This window comes from Entelurus aequoreus, linkage group LG26, assembly GCF_033978785.1.
Source record: "Entelurus aequoreus isolate RoL-2023_Sb linkage group LG26, RoL_Eaeq_v1.1, whole genome shotgun sequence".
NCBI classification, from domain to species: Eukaryota; Metazoa; Chordata; class Actinopteri; order Syngnathiformes; family Syngnathidae; genus Entelurus; species Entelurus aequoreus.
Window position 1 is genome coordinate 27,927,481 of NC_084756.1, and position 20,248 is coordinate 27,947,728.

The 20,248-nt window shown below is 36.2% G+C and overlaps 2 protein-coding genes across 2 annotated transcripts in view; both read left to right on the plus strand.

Annotated features, from left to right (window-relative positions):
- Positions 1-924: 924 nt before the first annotated feature.
- On the plus strand, positions 925-11,509 carry pxmp4 (peroxisomal membrane protein 4). Its single transcript, XM_062037725.1, has 4 exons — positions 925-1,127; positions 1,219-1,281; positions 5,484-5,682; positions 9,311-11,509. The coding sequence occupies exons 1-4, from the start codon at positions 1,015-1,017 to the stop codon at positions 9,575-9,577; spliced, it is 642 nt and encodes a 213-aa protein (XP_061893709.1). The 5' UTR covers positions 925-1,014; the 3' UTR covers positions 9,578-11,509.
- Positions 11,510-13,743: 2,234 nt separating this feature from the next.
- The window catches only part of tgm5l (transglutaminase 5, like), a 25,239-nt gene continuing 18,734 nt past the window's right edge, over positions 13,744-20,248 (plus strand). Inside the window, exons 1-4 of the mRNA XM_062038309.1 lie at positions 13,744-13,998; positions 16,042-16,275; positions 18,417-18,535; positions 18,635-18,763. Of these exons, the coding sequence (XP_061894293.1) occupies positions 13,824-13,998; positions 16,042-16,275; positions 18,417-18,535; positions 18,635-18,763 (657 nt within the window). The 5' untranslated portion in view covers positions 13,744-13,823. The remainder of the gene's footprint in view (positions 13,999-16,041; positions 16,276-18,416; positions 18,536-18,634; positions 18,764-20,248) is intronic.

The window sequence follows — 20,248 nt, forward strand, 5'->3', positions numbered from 1 at the left end:
AAGATTACAAGTTGGGCCTTTACACAGATAGAAAAGTACAACTTCAGCACTATAATAACTATAACAACAGCATTAAGCATAAGAGTTGTGTGATGACTTATACATTTATTTTTTTTTACACACCTGCAAATCAGATGGAAATTTAAAGGGAACATTGTTTGGGGGTATCCGTAATACGCCGATAGGGAGAAGTTTTTATTTACACGATGAGTCGGGTGTGTCTTGACCTCCGCCAAACCCCTGAGACCGACTCACTGAACCCCTAGGGTTCGATCGAACCCAGGTTAAGAACCACTGCCTAAGAGAAAAGTGTAATTTAAAACATTTGTACGCACATACAACACTTAAAACCTTCAGTATATCAGTATGTGGAATTAAATGATGGAATGGATTAAGCAAAGGAATCAAACAATGTACTAATATGATCCACTACAAGAAATTCTTCAATCTTAAAAGTGTTTACAAAGTACAAAGAAGAACCATGATAAACATTCTGAATGTATTTAATTCATTTTCAAGATAATCTTACTCATCTCACCATATGAAATATAACTTACTTCACCAATTATTATTTATTTATTTTTATTATATATAGTATATTGAAATTAATTGAGAACAGGAAGTGAACGAAATTGTTAGCAACTGCTATGTAAAGGAAAAAGGGGTAGGATTAAATAAGCTCTGCTTCTTCCTACTCCTTTTCGAACATGTTGAATAGAGATTGAAGAAAGTGTGATGTATCATGTTGTATGCATGCATGTTCCAAATAAACTCAAACTCAAAAAAATAATTAAGACAACACTATTAGTGTGCCCAATAATTGTGCAACTAATTATAAAATATTTATTTTCATATTTCACTTGGTTGTCGTCGCATTTAAAAATGGCATTAACAACACGGACAGGAACATAATAGATACACTGTTTCCGGACGGTTTTATTTCAGGGTAGCACATTGAGTGGACGCTAAGGTCCGACAGGAATTTGTGTCCGTCGTCGCCAACTGTCATTAGTCATGGCGGGTTCCGAGCTTTTAACTACTTTACTTTATACTGTCAACAACCTGTTGCAACAAGACAAGTACAAAGCGGCATTGGCAGTTCTCAAAGGCTTCCGAAATGGCGCCGTGTGAGTCAATTGTTGTATTTATTTGGCGGTACAATGGTCGCATATGTTATGAACATGTGTTTATTATCGTTAAGTTGTTTTGTGTTTGTAGATACGGCGCCAAAATCCGAGCACCTCATGCCTTTGTGATGACTTTTCTGTTCCGGAGTGGAAGGTAAGCTGGCAGTAATTATTTTTTTTTGTAAACATGACTGTAACAGATATTGTATACTTTATTATTATTCTGTACCGTAGCTATCGTTCACCTAGCTGTTGAACTAGCTAGCTAGCTAGCCGTTCAGCTAAAATATCAAGCTGTCAAAAAATACATGTAAAAAAAATAAAATAAATCAAGCCGTCTTCTTAGCATTGTGGCTTTTATAGCTATATATATATATATATATATATATATATATATATATATATATATATATTAGAGATGTCCGATAATATCGGACTGCCGATATTATTGGCCCATAAATGTTTGAAATGTAATATCGGAAATTATCGGTATCGGTTTCAAAAAGTAAAATGTATGACTTTTTAAAACACCGCTGTGTACACGGACGTAAGGAGAAGTACAGAGCGCCAATAACTGCCTTTGCATGCCGGCTCAGTCACATAATATCTACAGCTTTTCACACACATAAGTGAATGCAAGGCATTCTTGGTCAACAGCCATACTGGTCACACTGAGGTTGGCGGTATAAACAACTTTAACACTGTTACAAATATGCGCCACACTGTGAACCCATATCAAACAAGAATGACAAACACATTTTGGGAGAACATCCGCACTGTAACACAACATAAACACAACAGCACAAATACCCAGAACCCCTTGCAACACTAACTCTTCCGGGACGCTACAATATACACTCCCCCGTTACCCCCCCCCCCCCCCCCCACCTCAACCTCCTCATGCTCTCTCAGGGGGAGCATGTCCCAAATTCCAAGCCGCTGTTTTGAGGCATGTTAAAAAAAATAATGCACTTTGTGACTTCAATAATGAATAGGGCAGTGCCATGTTGGCATTTTTTTCCATAACTTGAGTTGATTTATTTTGGAAAACCTTGTTACATTGTTTAATGCATCCAGCGGGGCATCACAACAAAATTAGGCATAATAATGTGTTAATTCCACGACTGTACATATCGGTATCGGTTGATATCGGAATCGGTAATTAAGAGTTGGACAATATCGGATATTGGCAAAAAAGCCATTATCGGACATCTCTAATATATATATATATATATATATATATATATATATATATATATATATATATATATATATATATATATATATATATATATATATATATATATATATATATATATATATATATATATATATATATATATACTGTTTATTTGAAATAGGGACAGAAACATACATATCTGAAACAGTTATCCAATGTATGCATCATACTGTTTGTAGCCAAAGCTAATTTACAACACTTGTCTCCAACAACAACAACACAGATCTAACATAATTAAAATAGGAAAATAAAAAGAATGAGGCAAAGAGGAGTTGATAATAATGATTATAGTCATAATACAGACAAAGTGCAATCGAGATAAAAGCCAATAATAATAATAAGACAAAGTGCAAACTAGATAAGAACCAATTAGTAAAAATTACTAAAAACTAAACATGGGAACACGATTGTTGCTCAACTAGCCACAATTTTGTTTGTTTTTTGAAAGTGACAAGTGCAGGTATACATTTCTAAGTGTCAGGTAGAGAGCTAACCTCAGAGTCATATATTTTAGTACTCGGTGCATGCTAACTTTTAGCAAATTTTACCGGCATACGCTTCAGAGTCACGTATTGTGTCACTTTCATTGTTATTTTTGTTTGATAATTTTTATTTATTTATCTCCTTCATTGATGTGCATTTTTGATCAATAGACAATTAAACTTTAGCAACTAAACACATATTTACACGCCTATGCTTGAGAAGGAACAGGATGAAGAAAATCTTATATTTCCTGCCCCCGTCAACATAATAAGTTGTTTTTTTACTGTAACAGTGCAGAAATTTAGAATTGTCAAACTCCTAACAATCAATAAAGGACAATGAGCCCGCCCGAATGCAGCTGGGATAGGCTCCAGCACCCCCCACGACCCCGTAAGGGACAAGCGGTAGAAAATGGATGGATGGATGGAGCCTGCTTTATTGACTTTTTAGTCTGTAGTTTCTGGTGAAAAGCTGGCCATGCCAGCAACTTTAGGGTTCCTGGTTTGATTCCGGCTGACGCCCTGGCTGTTGTGTCTTTGGGCAAGACATTTCACCCTCAGTGCTGGTTAGTGCCTTGCATGGCAGCTTCCGCCATCAGTGTGTGAATGTGATGTATGTAAAGCTCCTTCCAGGTTTAGTAAAGCGCTATGTAAATACAGACCATGTACCATAAGGACATTGAGGGCTGCATGAAAAGGGAGAGCTTTGGAGTATATATCTCCTTATCCTGACCTGAGATAAGGAACAGTAAAATTTAAATCTCAACATGTTGTTTATGGCGTCGACTTTGAAACAAAAGCAGATTGAAGGTTGCATGAAAACGCAGCGCCGCAGCCAAGTAGGGAAGCAGCGATTACAGATTGTGACTGTACGATCATAGTCTGAGTAATCATCATGGTTTCACGATTGTTATGCATTCATTTATTTCACACCCAAAAAGTTATTAAATCAGATAGACATACCTTTAGAGATTTTGATGTTGTTTAAATAACAGTATTCAAGTAATACCGCTAAAATATTCATATAGAATAAATACAAAAAGAAATGTATTCTGTATTCTATTTTTTATTTTCCTATTTTAATGATGTTGGATCTTTATTGTTGTTGTTGGAGACAAGTGTTGTAAATTAGCTTTGGCTACAAACACTATGATGCATACATTGGATAACTGTTTCAGATGTCTATGTTTTTGTATTTCAAATAAACCTCTATATATATATATATATATATATATATTAATAATTAATGAATTAATAATTGTATTAATAATATAAGACTAACTTTACTGATCCACTACAGCAAAAGTGTTACTCAGGTGGGTAATAAACGCAAGTGTTTTTGTCATCAACTGTCATCCACGCCTATTTATTCATTTTTGATAATTTATTTTATGTTGTGTTCATAATATTTGGAATGCACATAATGAGATCCCATACTATAGTGCTGTTATTCTAACTGCTCCTGTTGTTATGCTAGTGTTTTACACTTGCTATATTAACTTACAATGCCCAAGTTTTCTGCCTAATGTTATAAGTTTCGTTGTACTTGTGCAATGACACCCCCCCCATCTCCCCTCCACATCCCACACCCCGGATTGTAAATAATGTAAATAATTCAATGTATATACCGGTACTCTGATGATTATCTTGTGTGATGACTGTATTATGATGATAGTATATATCTGTATCATGAATCAATTTAAGTGGACCCCGACTTAAACAAGTTGAAAAAGTTATTCGGGTGTTACCATTTAGTGGTTGGAATATGTACTTCACTGTGCAATCTACTAATAAAAGTCTCAATCAAAGACAATAAAGACCTATCCTATCCTATAGTTTATTCAATACAGACAGGAAGAAGCCATTTCTAACGTTAAAGGGGATCTATTGTGCAAAACCCACTTTTCTTACCTATTGGTACCTGCTGTTGTATATTTGGGATCTGCATAAGTCCCGAAAATATTAAATCAAACCATGCGGGCATGGCGGAGATATTTATTAATCAATCTTACCTTTTTTTCGTACTTGCCCCAGTTTGTGACGTTTTCCCATTGGTGACATCAGCGGATATCTCCATGTATGGTAAAGTTACAGCAACACAACAGCCGGTACCAATAGGTAAGAAAAGTTGGTTCTGTATTAAAAAAAATGACAATATGACCCATTTAAATGGTCACTGAATGAAGCCCCTGACAGGGGTACCTGTTGCTGTTTGTTTACACTGACTCAACGCTAAGCTACAGATTGTGACACGTTTATGTTAAACTTCCGACCAACTGTATTAAGTAACTTGCCACTAACATAATTTAACTCTGTTATTATGTCTTACCTTTATTTTGGCGTGGTATTTAGCTTTATAGCTTGTATTTGTCATTTTTTAGCCACGTTTCTTCAAACGAACAGTGTTTTACCGAACTAAGAAACAGTACCTGCTTTTACAAGCGGGAAAGCGCCAACAGCAAGTACAGCTATTTGAAAAATGATGTCATAAACATTCTTGTATGTGTCACATGTACACATCCGTCAATGTGAGTTTTCTACTTCAGTTAGTTTTAGAAAATCCTTCGTAATTAAACTAATCAAGCTTTTTTTGATTCATTCATTCCTGTTTTGTTTTGCACTCCTCTCTGACAGTTTGGTGGATAAACTCAAAGCCATTTTGAAGGCCACATACACACACTCCCGCAACCTGGCGTACTTTGTGTTTACGTACAAAGGACTGCAAGCCTTGCAGGAGAAGATCCAGGGAAAGAGTTTGCAGTCGCACGCCTTTCTTGCCGCCTGTGTCGGAGGATGGCTGGTGTTTGGAGATAACAACAATATCAACAGTCAGGTCTGGATTTCGCACATTTCCCAATCGGTTCAAACCATTACACTCATCCTGAACACTCAAATTTGTTTTCAAAGTTGCAAAAATTCCTGCATTTCCCAGCAAAAATTAATGGCCAATTGTTCATACTTCCACATATACTACATTTCTCACCAAGTCTGAATACTCCATGCTAATGTTATTGCTAACACACTTTATTTAGAAGGTTAACATGTTAATGTTAGCATTTTGGCTTTTTAACCTCAGAGTCATATATTTTAGTACTTGGTGCATGCTAACTTTTTTTAGCAAATTTTACAAGACAGCAGTGTTTCCCACACATTCATTTATTTGTGGCGGCCCGCCACGAAAGAATTACGTCCGCCACAAATAAAATAAATAAATAAAAAAAAAATATTATTATTATTATTTATTTTTTATTTTTTTGTCCTGTCCAGCTTCTCAGGCAAATCATATAGTTAATGTAGATGCCCATATAGGCTGTTCAGATTTACTTTACAAAAGAGAAGTGTAGGATACTTCTCTTGTTGCCTTATTTGTATTTGACCACTACTGTTTTCTGTTTATTTGTTACTGACTGTGGCAGGACACCTCTGCCTCTGTTTCACTTTATGTTGCTGGTAAATAATATGGTTGTAGTAGTAGGCTAAAGCTAAATTATTTAGTATGCACTAATTAAAGGGGCAGAGCTTTAAGAGACATTTTAGCTTTTATATTTTATAAGATATATTTCTTGTAAGAACCACAATTAATAAATATATTTCAGTGAATAACTTATTGTTCAAATCTGTATATAAATATGTACATAAAGTGTTGTAATTATATTGTAAAATGGATGGATGGATGGATGGATGGACATTTAAAACAAAACTGTTCTTATTAATTAGTAAGTATACATTTTTTTAGCCTTTTTAGAGAAAATCATATCATTGTAGTACATTATGCAAATTACTCGATGATGTCATGGTGACCACGCCCATAGCCACGCCCCCACCGCCACAGGTATCTTGGCAGTTTATGGGAAACACTGGGCAGTATACAATACTTGACCCAGGCTTGTTTTATTTACCAACAAGGAATTTGTTAGACGTGTGTCATGAGTAGACACACAAAAAGGTCTCAGAACCTATGCTAAACCCCCCCACCCCCCCAGAAAAGCAGACATTTTAGTTTAGAACTGTGCCTTTAGGGTCACTTTTACCAACAGGGGGCATCATACAAAAGTACAAAACCCAAAACCAGTGAAGTTGGCACGTTGTGTAATTCGTAAATAAAAACAGAATACAATGATTTGCAAATCCTTTTCAACTTATATTCAATTGAATAGATTGCAAAGACAAGATATTTAATGTTCGAACTGAAAAACACTTCTTTTTTTTTGCAAATCATGAACTTTTAAAATTAAATGGCAGCAACACATTGCAAAAAAGTTGGCACAGGGGCATTTTTACCACTGTGTTACATGGCCTTTCCTTTTAACAACACTCAGTAAAAGTTTGGGAACTGAGGAGACACATTTTTGAAGCTTTTCAGGTAGAATTCTTTCCCATTCTTTCTTGATGTACAGCTTAAGTTGTTCAACAGTCCGGGGTCTCTGTTGTGGTATTTTAGGCTTCGTATTGCGCCACACATTTTCAATGGGAGACAGGTCTGGACTACAGGCAGGCCAGTCTAGTACCCGCACTCTTTTACTATGAAGCCACGCTGTTGTAACACGTGGCTTAGGATTGTCTTGCTGAAATAAGCAGGGGCGTCCATGATAATGTTGCTTGGATGGCAACTTATGTTGCTCCAAAACCTGTATGTACCTTTCAGCATTAATGGTGCCTTCACAGATGTGTAAGTTACCCATGCCTTGGGCACTAATACACCCCCATACCATCACAGATGCTGGCTTTTCAACTTTGCGCCTATAGCAATCCGGATGGTTCTTTTCCTCTTTGGTCTGGAGGACACAACTTCCACAGTTTCCAAGAACAATTTGAAATGTGGACTCGTCAGTCAACAGAACACTTTTCCACTTTGTATCAGTCCATCTTAGATGAACTCAGGCCCAGCGAAGCGGGCAGCGTTTCTGGGTGTTTTTGATAAATGGCTTTCTCTTTGCATAGTTGAGTTTTAACTTGCACTTACAGATGTAGCGGCCAACTGTAATTACTGACAGTGGTTTTCTGAAGTGTTCCTGAGCCCATGTGGTGATATCCTTTACACACTGTCTGTTTTTGATGCAGTACCGCCTGAGGGATCGAAGGTCTGCAATATCATCGCTTACGTGCAGTGTGAGTTTTGCGGTTTATTGCCAAATCACAGACAGGCTTTGGCAAAAAATACTTTGCAATTCACCCATTTGTCAAGTGTACGAGGTTCAAATTTGGTAGCAATCAGACGAAATATTTAAGACAAATGTACAAAACCCAAATCCAGTGAAGACGGTACGTTGTGTAAATCGTAAATAAAAAAAGATTCGAATGATTTGCAAATTCTTTTCAACTTTATTTCAACTGCATAGACTGCAAAGACAAAATATTTTACTGGAAAACTTTAGGTCAATTACAGTCGTTCAAAGCTTGACTTGGGTAACTTAAACATTTGTATGCTTAAATGGTCTCAGCACCAACTAGTGATTACAGGAAATGTCTAAAAATTACAGTTGTAAAAAAAAGAGGTTAATTAATCTAGTACAGGCCTGGGCAATTATTTTGACTTGGGGGGCCAAATTTAGAGGAAAAAAATGTGTCTGGGGGCCGGTATATCTGATTTTTAGAAAACCTCACAATAATGTCTGAAGGCTAAAAAAGTTATGACAGACCGCCTTAAAAAACGGAATGGAATTTTAATTTTTTTTACTGAATGAGACACCCAGAATGTACATGAAAATAAAGAATGTGGGATTGACAATATTAACTATGAACGATAAAACACTGAATATAGACAACATATGAATGTCGCACCCCCTCTCCAACCACATATTTTACAATCAAGCAAAACACAAAACAAATGCAACGAACAGCAAAATATGAACGCGAAGGGTAAAAAAACATGATATATCACTAAGCTTTAGAACTTTGTTGTAAAATTCTCCTTCCGCGTCTGTCCCTGACACCCGCATTTCAGGCTGGCTGCTCTGGAAACACTCTGTGGAAATGCTCCCCACCCACACTGCTTGGTGCCTCGTCTGAGCTGCTGTGATTTAGATGACCATAGTAACTCATTATATTACCATAGTAACTAGTATATCATGCAAAAGTGCAGATTTCAACCATTTAAATACTTTGTATAGTTCAAGACCATTAGAAAACATCACTGCACATCATAATGGCAGCTACAGTTTCCATTTTGAAGATCTAAATACATTATTTGGGAATGTCCAGCGGGCCGGATTGAAAAGTTTAACGGGCCGCATGTGGCCCCCGGGCCTTAATTTGCCCAGGTCTGATCTAGTACATATTAGGAAAATAGGACTTGATGGATAAACTTGATGTCATCAAACTGTCATAACTTTATTGGAGATGATGACATCTCCTGGAAAATAGCTATAATGATTAACAGCTTAGACCTGAATGTCCACATTGACCACAGTGCTGCCCTCTCCTGGCTGAAATGATCACAAATGTTCTCCCACCCTCACCAGATCAACATGTACTTGCTGTCCAGGATCCTGTTCGCCATGTCCCGGCTGGCCGTGGAGAAAGGCGTGATACCGCAGCCAAAACATGATCCCTTCCCATTGTTCGCCACGCTGGTGTGGGGCGTGGTCTTATGGCTCTTTGAGTATCACCCGCATACGCTCCAGCCTTCGCTGCAGTCTTCCATGAACTACCTCTACCACGACAGCAACGTGTGGCACGACATCTCTGACTTCCTCCTTTATAACAAGCCGAGGACTTCCGGCAAATGAAGCCCATAGTTGACTTCTTTTGTCTGGGACAAGATGTCGACTGGACCCTCAATCTGTGCCAGGAGTTCCCATAATTGGATTCCATTTTAACTGTTGCCATCCTTTAATTTAAATACTCTATAGGTTATGTTATAACAAACATATTAGCACATTAGTTTTTTTGAAGTGAAAAAATAAGTAACTGTTATAGCACTACTGGTGTCACAGTTTGTTGATTATTTCATCTTTTTAGTTCTGTTTTTTTCTTTATCCTTTTTTCTTGTTTATTATGACTTGTGTATAATCGTGTGAAGGGTTGTACTGTATACACCAGGGGTGTCAATTGTAAGGCCCGCGGTCAGGATCAGGTCCGCGAACAGGTTTTATCCGGCCCGCGGGATGAGTTTGCAAAGTATAAAAATGAGCCGGAATTTTACAATGAAAGAAACTGCTGTTCTAAATGTGTCCACTAGGAGTCATGATAGGACTTTATTGTCATTGCACAAGTACAACAAAACTATGTTTTCAGCACAAACCCGTTCAAGATTAGACAAACAAACAGTGTACAGGGTTACAGAACAGGAACGTTGATGGGTCGCCATAGGCGCCCCGTAAAAGATAAGAAAAAGGTAAAACGCTGGGGAAGAAGATGAGTAAAAAAATACAATCTAGACTGGGCTCCTAAGGGGGCCTAGTCTGGAGTGGGAAAAAACCTCCATGCAATGCACACATAAACACGTTACATTTAATCATGACAACTCAAGTTGCAACAGAGGGGCGGGGAGTTGGGGCCCTGGAGGTCGACTGCTGCTATGAAGCGCTGCCAGCCGTCCATCACCCCGAGGGGAAACAAGCGGTGGTGAAGGCGTGGGGTGGGGTAGGGGGATTGTGTGTGTATGTGCCCATTGTCTTGGGTGTGATGATGTAATGTTCGTAGACTGAGGCCGATCTGCATGCAAGCAAAAGTTCAAGTAGCAATTATTTGTATCTATGTAGATTTTGCTACATATGAAAAAAAAATTAAATAAACCACTTGATGTTAGTACATCAGTAGAGGAAAATGAGCAAACTACATAAATAACATCCTGTAATTTGATTTTTATATTATTTTTTTATCTTGATATATTGAAAATTAACACCAATGAGTTGACTCATAACCATTATCACGTAATTTATTCATAAAGTATAAATAACGACAAATAAAGGTAGAATGCTATTAACTGCAATATGTAAGTGTAAAAAAAACCGACCTGATTTGTACAATTTCAGAACGTGCTTGTTCTATTTCTTAACAAAGAAAACAATCTGAAGTTGTCTTTATTTTTAAGTTATCGTGCCGTGATTTTACCAGTCCGGCCCACTTGGGAGTAGATTTTTCTCCATGTGGCCCCCCCATCTAAAATGAGTTTGACACTCCTGGTATACACACCACAAGAAATCCAAAGAAAGGACTGAACAATACAATTAATATCAGGTCATCGTGTCACAATTGGGTTCCAGATAGATATTTACCTTTCCTGTGGTTTGACTCCTGAACCATTTTAGCTCCAAATTGGTTGACTTTTTAAGTTTTTTTCAAAACAAAATTCCCTATTACAAATAATGCGAAGTACGGTGAACCGACAATGCTGATATTTTTTCATATTTTCCATTTCCAACTCCAAATCATACCACTTTTGATCCGTTCTTTAGATATCCTTTTTAATTTGGCATAAAAAAAAACCAAATAATTTTAGCAACACATTGCTTAAGAGGGATGGTGGCATACACTCTTTATTTCCCCTTCCCCTTCATTCTCTTCATAATTTTAGTGGGTGTGTCTCTAATAGTATGTTTTGAACGTGCTGTCATTTCTGCACAACTTTGCACAATACATAGTGGATGAAGTTTTTTCTGTGTGTGACGCCACTGAATGTGAACAAAAATAGCCATAATATAAAAGTAATTCCACAATGACTTTGTTCAACTTGTGTTGATTCATGGCTACTAAAATGCTGGTAAATTGTTTTATTTCCATTTCCAACATTGAACTTGTATCATAATTGAATGTTTGACGCATGTTCTTACTTTTCACTCAGCTTTTCCACTCACACAAGACACTCCCCTTACAACTCCCTGCTCATTACAGTCCACAGAAATATTGCGTTGGCTTAGACATTGTCACACATATGAGTCATGTACAACTAGCACAAAAATGGGAACAATTCAAGATATTCAATTGTAATCCAATGCGACGGGTACGGTTTGTGTGGTTACCGCAACATTAGGTGCAAACAATCAGGTTTTTTCAAATACACTATATTGCCAGAAGTATTTGGCCACCCATCCAAATGGTCAGAATCAGGTGTCTTAATCACTTGGCCCGGCCATAGGTGTAAAAAATCAAGCACTTAGGCTTGGAGACTGTTTCTACAAACATTTGTGAAAGAATGGGCCGCTCTCAGTGATTTCCAGCGTGGAACTGTTATAGGATGCCACCTGTGCAACAAATCCAGTCGTGAAATTTCCTCGCTCCTAAATATTCCAAAGTCGGCTTTATTATAAGAAAAGGGAAGAGTTTGGGAACAACAGCAACTCAGCCACCAAGTGGGAGGCCACGTAAACTGACAAAGGGGGGTCAGCGGATGCTGAAGCGCATAGTGCAAAGAGGTCGCCGACTTTCTGCACAGTCAGTTGCCACGGAGCTCCAAATTAATGTGACCTTCCAATTAGCCCACGTACAGTACGCAGAGAGCTTCATGGGAGGGGTTTCCATGGCCGGACAGCTGCATCTAAGCCATACGTCACCAAGTCACATGCAAAGCGTCGGATGCAGTGGTGTAAAGCTGGAGTGATGGCAATCTGATGGACGAGTCTGGGTTTGGAGGTTGCCGGGAGAACGCTACATTTCGTACTGCATTGTGCCGAGTGTGAAATTTGGTGGAGGAGGAATTATGGTGTGGGGTTGTTTTTCAGGAGTTGGGCTTGGTCCCTTAGTTCCAGTGAAAGGAACTTTGAATCCTCCAGGATACGGGGACGGTGTGGCACAGTTGGGAGAGTGGCCGTGCCAGCTAGCCTGAGGGTTCCTGGTTCGATCCCCACCTTCTACCAACCTCATCATGATCCGTTGTGTCCTTGAGCAAGACACTTCACCCTTGCTCCTGATGGGTCGTGGTTCGGTCCTTGCATGGCAGCATCCACCATCAGTGTGTGAATGTGTGTGTGAATGTGGAAATAGTGTCAAAGCGCTTTGAGTACCTTGAAGGTAGAAAAACGCTATACAAGTATAACCCATTTACCATTTAGATACCAAAACATTTTGGACAATTCCATGCTCCCAACCTTGTGGGAACAGTTTGGAGCGGGCCCCTTCCTCTTCCAACATGACTGTGCACCAGTGCACAAAGCAAGGTCCACAAAGACATGGATGACAAGAGTCTGGTGTGGATGAACTTGACTGGCCTGCACAGAGTCCTGACCTGAACCCGATAGATGGGATGAATCAGAACGGAGACTGAGAGCCAGGCCTACTCTACCAACATCGGTGTGTGACCTCACCAATGCGCTTTTGGAAGAATGGCGGAAAACTCCTATAAACACACTCCGCAACCTTGTGGACAGCCTTCCCAGAAGAGTTGAAGCTGTAATAGCTGCAAAAGGTCATATTGAACCCTATGGGTTAGGAATGGGATGGCACTTCAAGTTCATACGTGAGTCAAGGCAGGTGTCCAAATACTTGTATACATATGTATGTATGTATATATGTATATGTACATTTTCCAAGGAGCTTGCCCATCACTGGTAATTTCATCCTAACGACTGTTGTTGTGCTGACATAGGTGTAACGGTTTGAAAACTACTGCTCGAGCACTTTCTCCCTTTTTTAAATGAAGTTAATTTTGAAATGAACACTGCGTGACTTAATATAGCGCCAGGAACAAAAGCGGGTTTTCTGTGATGCAACGCGTCCTCCGCACGTGATTACTCACGCACAGGCCCAGCAGTGACGTGTCGGCCCTCCGGCGATGGGATGACTTCATAGGCGTGTCCCCAATGTTGCCGATGTTTTGTTTTCAATAATTAACCTGGATGCACCGCATCATATTTTCACGCCGCGCAAGTGGAATGTTCCGTGGGGTGTGGCGTGAAGGCGGGAGGCGTGCAAACCAAACTGTACTCACACAAAGCATGTCTCCACTGACGAAAGGTGAGACCTCAGACACAACATCTTTGTCTTCTCTCAAATCCTGCATCCTTTACCCTCCGATTTCTCCGAGCAGAATTCAGCATGCACAAAGTCGACTTGGAAATTTCGGAGAATCTGGAGCGACATCGGACCGCCGGCTTCAGCGGCTCCAAAACTCTGGTGGTCCGAAGAGGAGACCCCTTCAAAGTCAGCCTGCCGCTGGGGACGCGACCTTATGACCCCAGCACGGACACTCTCTGGGTCAAAGTCCTGCTAGGTAAGCTCTTATTTTAGAATGTTTGACTTGAAAAAAAAAAAAGGAAAAAATATAAAATGTCTGCGCATGACCAATTATTGTTTACAAGCTTGCAATTTTAACATAGCGATTGTTTACGTGTTGACATTCATAATATACAATAGTGGTGGTTTTACAGCACAATAAAAGGCAACAAAGTTAGAAACTAAACATAAAAGGTAACTGGAAAATATATATTTGATCACACTAGTACTGAGCCGATACTGATACCAATCTTGGTATCCATACTATCGATATCTTTTTTTTTTTAATGGTGTGAGCAAGAGTCCAAATGTGTGTACTGTTTAGTTGCAATTGTATCCAATTATTGTGTAATAATGTACAATACATATAGAGCCTATACAAATCATATTGTTGCCGACAAATTAAAAACGTTTATGTCACTTTTTCGTTCCGCAAAAAGGAAAGAAAGTGAAATAATTTAAACGTAAGAAATGCATGTGCATTTTATGTAAAAAAAAATTAAAAATCACATTTGTTGGAAACTGCAGCATTATATTGAGCAATACCAATATATTATAACATATATTATGACATACTGCATATATACATAGATATATTTGATACATATATTTAATATTTCTAGATAAGAATTGAAAGAACATATTACAAAAACATGAATATATATAATATCAAATATAAAACATACAACATGTGGAATCAATATACTGTAACACACATGCACACATGCACACAAATATATATACTGTATAAGTGTGTGTGTTTTAATATATACAGTATATTCAACATTTTGTATATATACAAATATATATATATATATATGTACAGTATATATATATATATATATATATATACACAGTATATATATATATATATATATATATATATATATGCATATATGAATGTGAGTGTGAATGTTGTCTGTCTATCTGTGTTGGCCCTGCGATGAGGTAGCGACTTGTCCAGGGTGTACCCCGCCTTCCGCCCAAATGCAGCTGAGATAGGCTCCAGCACCCCCCGCGACCCCAAAAGGGACAAGCGGTAGAAAATGGATGGATGGATGGATGATATATAATATAAAATATTCTCAAATAAAAAATATTAAAAAACAAAATCAGTATATTGTAATACGGAGCCCCTAAAGGGACATGGGGGATTTTTTTATTTTTATTTTTTGTCTTTTTAGACATGTAAAAAAAAAAAAAAATTATAATTGTATTTTTTTTTTTAGACATATATCTCGTGCGCACGAGAAACTGTCTAAAGAAACTGTCTAAAGAAAAAAATAAATTATAATTTTTTTTAAATAATTTTTTTTGTAGACATGTATCTCATGCGCACGAGAAAGTTTCTCGTGCGCACGAGATACATGTCTACAAAAAAAAATTATACATTTTTAATTTTTTTTTTATAACTTTATAAAAAGTTTCTCGTGCGCACGAGATACATGTCTAAAATATAAAATAAAATAAAAAAAATTATAAATTCCCCCCCCCCCCATGTTCCTTTAGGGGCTCCGTATTATAACATACATTTACAGTATAAAATATCTGCTATAAAATAGAAACTATTTCAAAATTTTAAGTTAATATTAAAAATACATACATTTGAGTCAATATATTATAACATACTTATATCAAATATTTTTTAATGACATATATTTAAAGCAAAATATGAAACATTGAATTAGTATGTTATAACACATAAAATATTTATACATTTTATTAAAATATATTATAAAATGAAAATATTTTGAAAATAATACATCTAAAAATTTTAAAGAAAATTTAATCAACAAAAAATAATATTGAAAGTAGAAAATGCTTAGTTGTTGAAACTTTCCAAAACTTGTCTTTAAGACTACATACCACATCTAACTATCCTCATTTCGCAAATACAGTACTCCTATTCCCACTCACTTATATATTGTAAGGAAATGTTGAGTATGGAGAAAAATTGTACAAAACCAAAGTTTAATGTGAACTTACAAAGTGTTCTTTGGACCAACTAACAGATCTTCACATCAATTTCTTCTCCCCACAGGCCGCCTCTACGTGCTCATGCCTGTCACTTTATCCACAAAGTTCTCTTTGTGCCGTTGGGGGGCCTTTATGGACCCTGACAGCCTGAACCCCAACAACCTCACAATATTTATTTCGGCCCCCGCCTCAGCCTCGGTGGGCCAATACAAATTTAAGCTGTGGGTGTTCGCCAAAGGCAAGACTACGGTTTGTGCTGTGGGCAAATTCATCCTGCTATGCAACCCCTGGTGTCAAGGTAAGTTGGGGAATCCCTCAAATTTATGTTTTTGCCACTTTTCTTAATGTTACATTTTTATTTTTTTCACAGATTTGCGTCTTTCTTGTCCAAGTTATCAATTTAGTAGTGTTTGCATAGACAAACTTTTTAATGATTATATTGATACATTTGAATAGATATAGTAGACATGGTGTATATAATGTGTTAACCAAAATAAATATAATAAAGTACAGTTAATTGAAATAACTTCAGGGGTTCTCAACCTTTTTGACCTCGGGGCCCAACTTTTCCACTACACAGGGTCGAATATGAACACAGAACCTTGACTTTAATCATATTGTATCCAACCTACTTGACAGTTTAACAGGATAAACCTTGTCAAATGATATCAAAGCGTGTGTTAATCACCCAAAAATATTATCAACGATTTGATCAGGCTGATTACAAAAATAGATACCAATCAAATATAGTGCAAAAAAAAAAAAAGACGTACATACAATTATGCAGCGCTAAGATTAATAATTTGTAGCCAATCATTTCTAGCTAAATTAGTAATAATAATAAATATTTTTTAAATAAACATTTAGTGAAATTAAAGTAAAAATGAACAAACAGCTTAAGTCATAATTTTTGCGCTTAAAAAATTATTTTGTTTGTTTGATATTGTCATTACAGTAACAGATATTTTGCGGTTAAGAAACACTGATGTACATTATATTGTCGTAATTAACGGAGTAAGTAGTAGTAGATTTTTCATATTTTTTAAATGTATTTATTTGATGATTAGTATATTCAATAATTTAATCTAATTTAGTAGTTACATTTTTTTAAATGTGTTTTTTTAAATTGATTTTATTTATATTATTTCAGTGTCTAATCTGTTTTGAAATAGTTTTTACTGAAACATTTTATTTTTTACTTCGTTTTTTTAATTTTATGTTAATATTGTGGGTATTTTTTTAATTATAGTGTACAACTGCTGTTGTATATATTAGGAAACCTGTTTTGCTGCCCTCTTGGCCAGGTCACTCCTGTGAAAGAGATTTGAATCTCAATGAGTATTTTAACTGGTTAAATAAAGGAAAATGAAATTAAATAAAAATTTAAAACTCAAAAGGTAAAACCTCAAGTCCATATAATCTTCGTAAAAGCAAATAATGCATGAGGATACGGGAAAATGTAACGAAAAGTGATTGTTAAGAATATACTGCAAAAGAAAAAAAAGATGTACATACAATTATGCAGTGTTAAGGTAAATAATTTCTAGCTAAATTAGTAATAATAAAAAATATTTCTTAAATAAGCTTTCATTGAAATGAAAGTGAAAATGAACATACAGCTTAAATCGTAATTTTTGCGCTTAAAAACTTATTTTGTTTCTTTGATATTGTCATTACAGTAACAGATATTCTGCGGTTAAGAAACACTGATATACATTATATTGTCCTAATTAACTAAGTAGTAGTAGATTTTTCATATATTTTAAATGTATTTATTTCATAATTAATTTATTCAATAATTTAATCTAATTTAGTATTTACATTTTTATAACATGTTTTTTTAAATGTATTTTATTTATATTATTTTAGTGTTTAATCTGTTTTTAAATTGTTTTTACTTAGTTTTTCTTATGTTAATGTTGTAAGTATTTTTTTAAATTTGTTTTTAATTATAGTGTGCAACTGCTGTTGTATATATTAGGAAACCTGTTTTGCTGCCCTCTTGGCCAGGTCACTCCTGTGGAAGAGATTTGAATCTCAGCGAGTATTTTAACTGGTTAAATAAAGGGAAATGAAATAAAAATAAAAAAACTCAAAAGGTGAAACCTCAAGTCCATGTTATCCTCGTAAAAGCAAATAATGTATGAGAATAAGGGAAAATGTAACGAAAAGTGATTATTAAGAATACAGTGATCCTTATAGGGGTTGTAAGAACACATGTAAATAATACATTTTTAAATCAGGTTAATCACACTATTGAATTTGGATTAATCATGATTAATCACAGGTTAATACTCTCATTTGTGCACGGACATATGCATTGACCGTACAGGTAACCGTCCAAGGTTAAGCTAAAAGAACAGTGAAAATAAATTCTACATGACTTAACTCGTTATTGTTGACATGCCCAAACCAAAGTTTTGTTTTAATGTCATACAGCGGATTCAGTCTACATTCCCTTTGAGGACCAGAGAGAAGAATACATCCACAATGACTCCTGTTTGCTTTTCATGGGGACGGCTAAGAACATCGTGTCCAGACCGTGGTCCTTAGACCAGGTAAGAAGTCAAAAACCAAGTAACACCAAGGGGTTAGGCACTCACAGGCGGCTCCTTGCACTTCCAGTATTCCCTAAATGTTCTCTCCCTTTGTAAAAGTTCGAGCCCTACGTTCTGGAGGCGTGTCTCAACCTGCTGAATGTCAGCCCTCACCACCAACACAATAGAAGGAAGGACTACCTGAACAGGAGCAACCCAGTCTACATCAGCCGGGTGGTGTCTGCCATGGTGAGAAACGAACGATACATCACGCTTTGACTCATTAAGACCCACACACACACACACACACACACACACACACACACACACACACACACACACACACACACACACACACACACACACACACACACACACACACACACACACACACACACACACACAGTCTTGTATTTCTTACCTTCTTGAGACCTCCATAAAATGCCTACCTCTTTAGGACCACACTTTCTAGATACATAAAATTTACAACATTAATAAAACATACAAACTATGCAAATATAAAAAAGGTAGGCTTTTAGTTAAGTTTTTATTTTTTGTTTGTACCGTATTTTTCGTACTATAAGCCGCAGTTTTTTTTTCATAGTTTGGCCGGGGGTGCGACTTATACTCGGGAGCGACTTATGTGTGAAATGATTAACACATTAGCGTAAAATATCAAATAATATGATTTAGCTCATTCACGTAAGAGACTAGACGTATAAGATTTCATGGGATTTAACGATTAGGAGTGACAGATTGTTTGGTAAACGTATAGCATGTTCTATATCAGGGGTCACCAACGCGGTGCCCGCGGGCACCAGGTAGCCCGTAAGGACCAGATGAGTAGCCCGCTGGCCTGTTCTAAAAATAGCTCAAATAGCAGCACTTACCAGTGAGCTGCCTCTATTTTTTAAATTGTATTTATTTACTAGCAAGCTGGTCTCGCTTTGCTCGACATTTTTAATTCTAAGAGGGACAAAACTCAAATAGAATTTGAAAATCCAAGAAAATATTTTAAAGACTTGGTCTTCACTTGTTTAAATAAATTCATTATTTTTTTTACTTTGCTTCTTATAACTTTCAGAAAGACAATTTTAGAGAAAAAATACAACCTTAAAAATGATTTTAGGATTTTTAAACACATATACCTTTTAACCTTTTAAATTCCTTCCTCTTCTTTCCTGACAAATTAAATCAATGTTCAAGTAAATTTATTTTTTTATTGTAAAGAATAATAAATACATTTTGATTTAATTCTTCATTTTAGCTTTTGTTTTTTCGACGAAGAATATTTGTGAAATATTTTTTCAAACTTATTATGATTAAAATTCAAAAAAAATATTCTGGCAAATCTAGAAAATCTGTAGAATCAAATTTAAATCTTATTTCAAAGTCATTTTAATTTCTTTAAAAAATTTTGTTCTGGAAAATCTAGAAGAAATAATGATTTGTCTTTGTTAGAAATATAGCTTGGTCCAATTTGTTATATATTCTAACAAAGTGTAGATTGGATTTTAACCTATTTAAAACATGTCATCAAAATTCTAAAATTAATCTTAATCAGGAAAAATGACTAATGATGTTCCATAAATTATTTTTTTTATTTTTTCAAAAAGTTTCGAATTAGCTAGTTTTTCTCTTCTTTTTTTCGGTTGAATTTTGAATTTTATAGAGCCGAAATTGAAGATAAACTATGTTTCAAAATTTAATTGTCATTTTTTTCGTGTTTTCTCC

Excerpts from the sequence above, each read along its gene's own strand:
- pxmp4 (XM_062037725.1), top strand. The coding sequence starts at position 1,015 with ATGGCGGGTTCCGAGCTTTTAACTACTTTACTTTATACTGTCAACAAC. Across the intron at positions 1,128-1,218 it reads GGCTTCCGAAATGGCGCCGT|ATACGGCGCCAAAATCCGAG; the intron begins GTGAGTCAATTG and ends TTGTGTTTGTAG. Across the intron at positions 1,282-5,483 it reads TTTCTGTTCCGGAGTGGAAG|TTTGGTGGATAAACTCAAAG; the intron begins GTAAGCTGGCAG and ends CCTCTCTGACAG.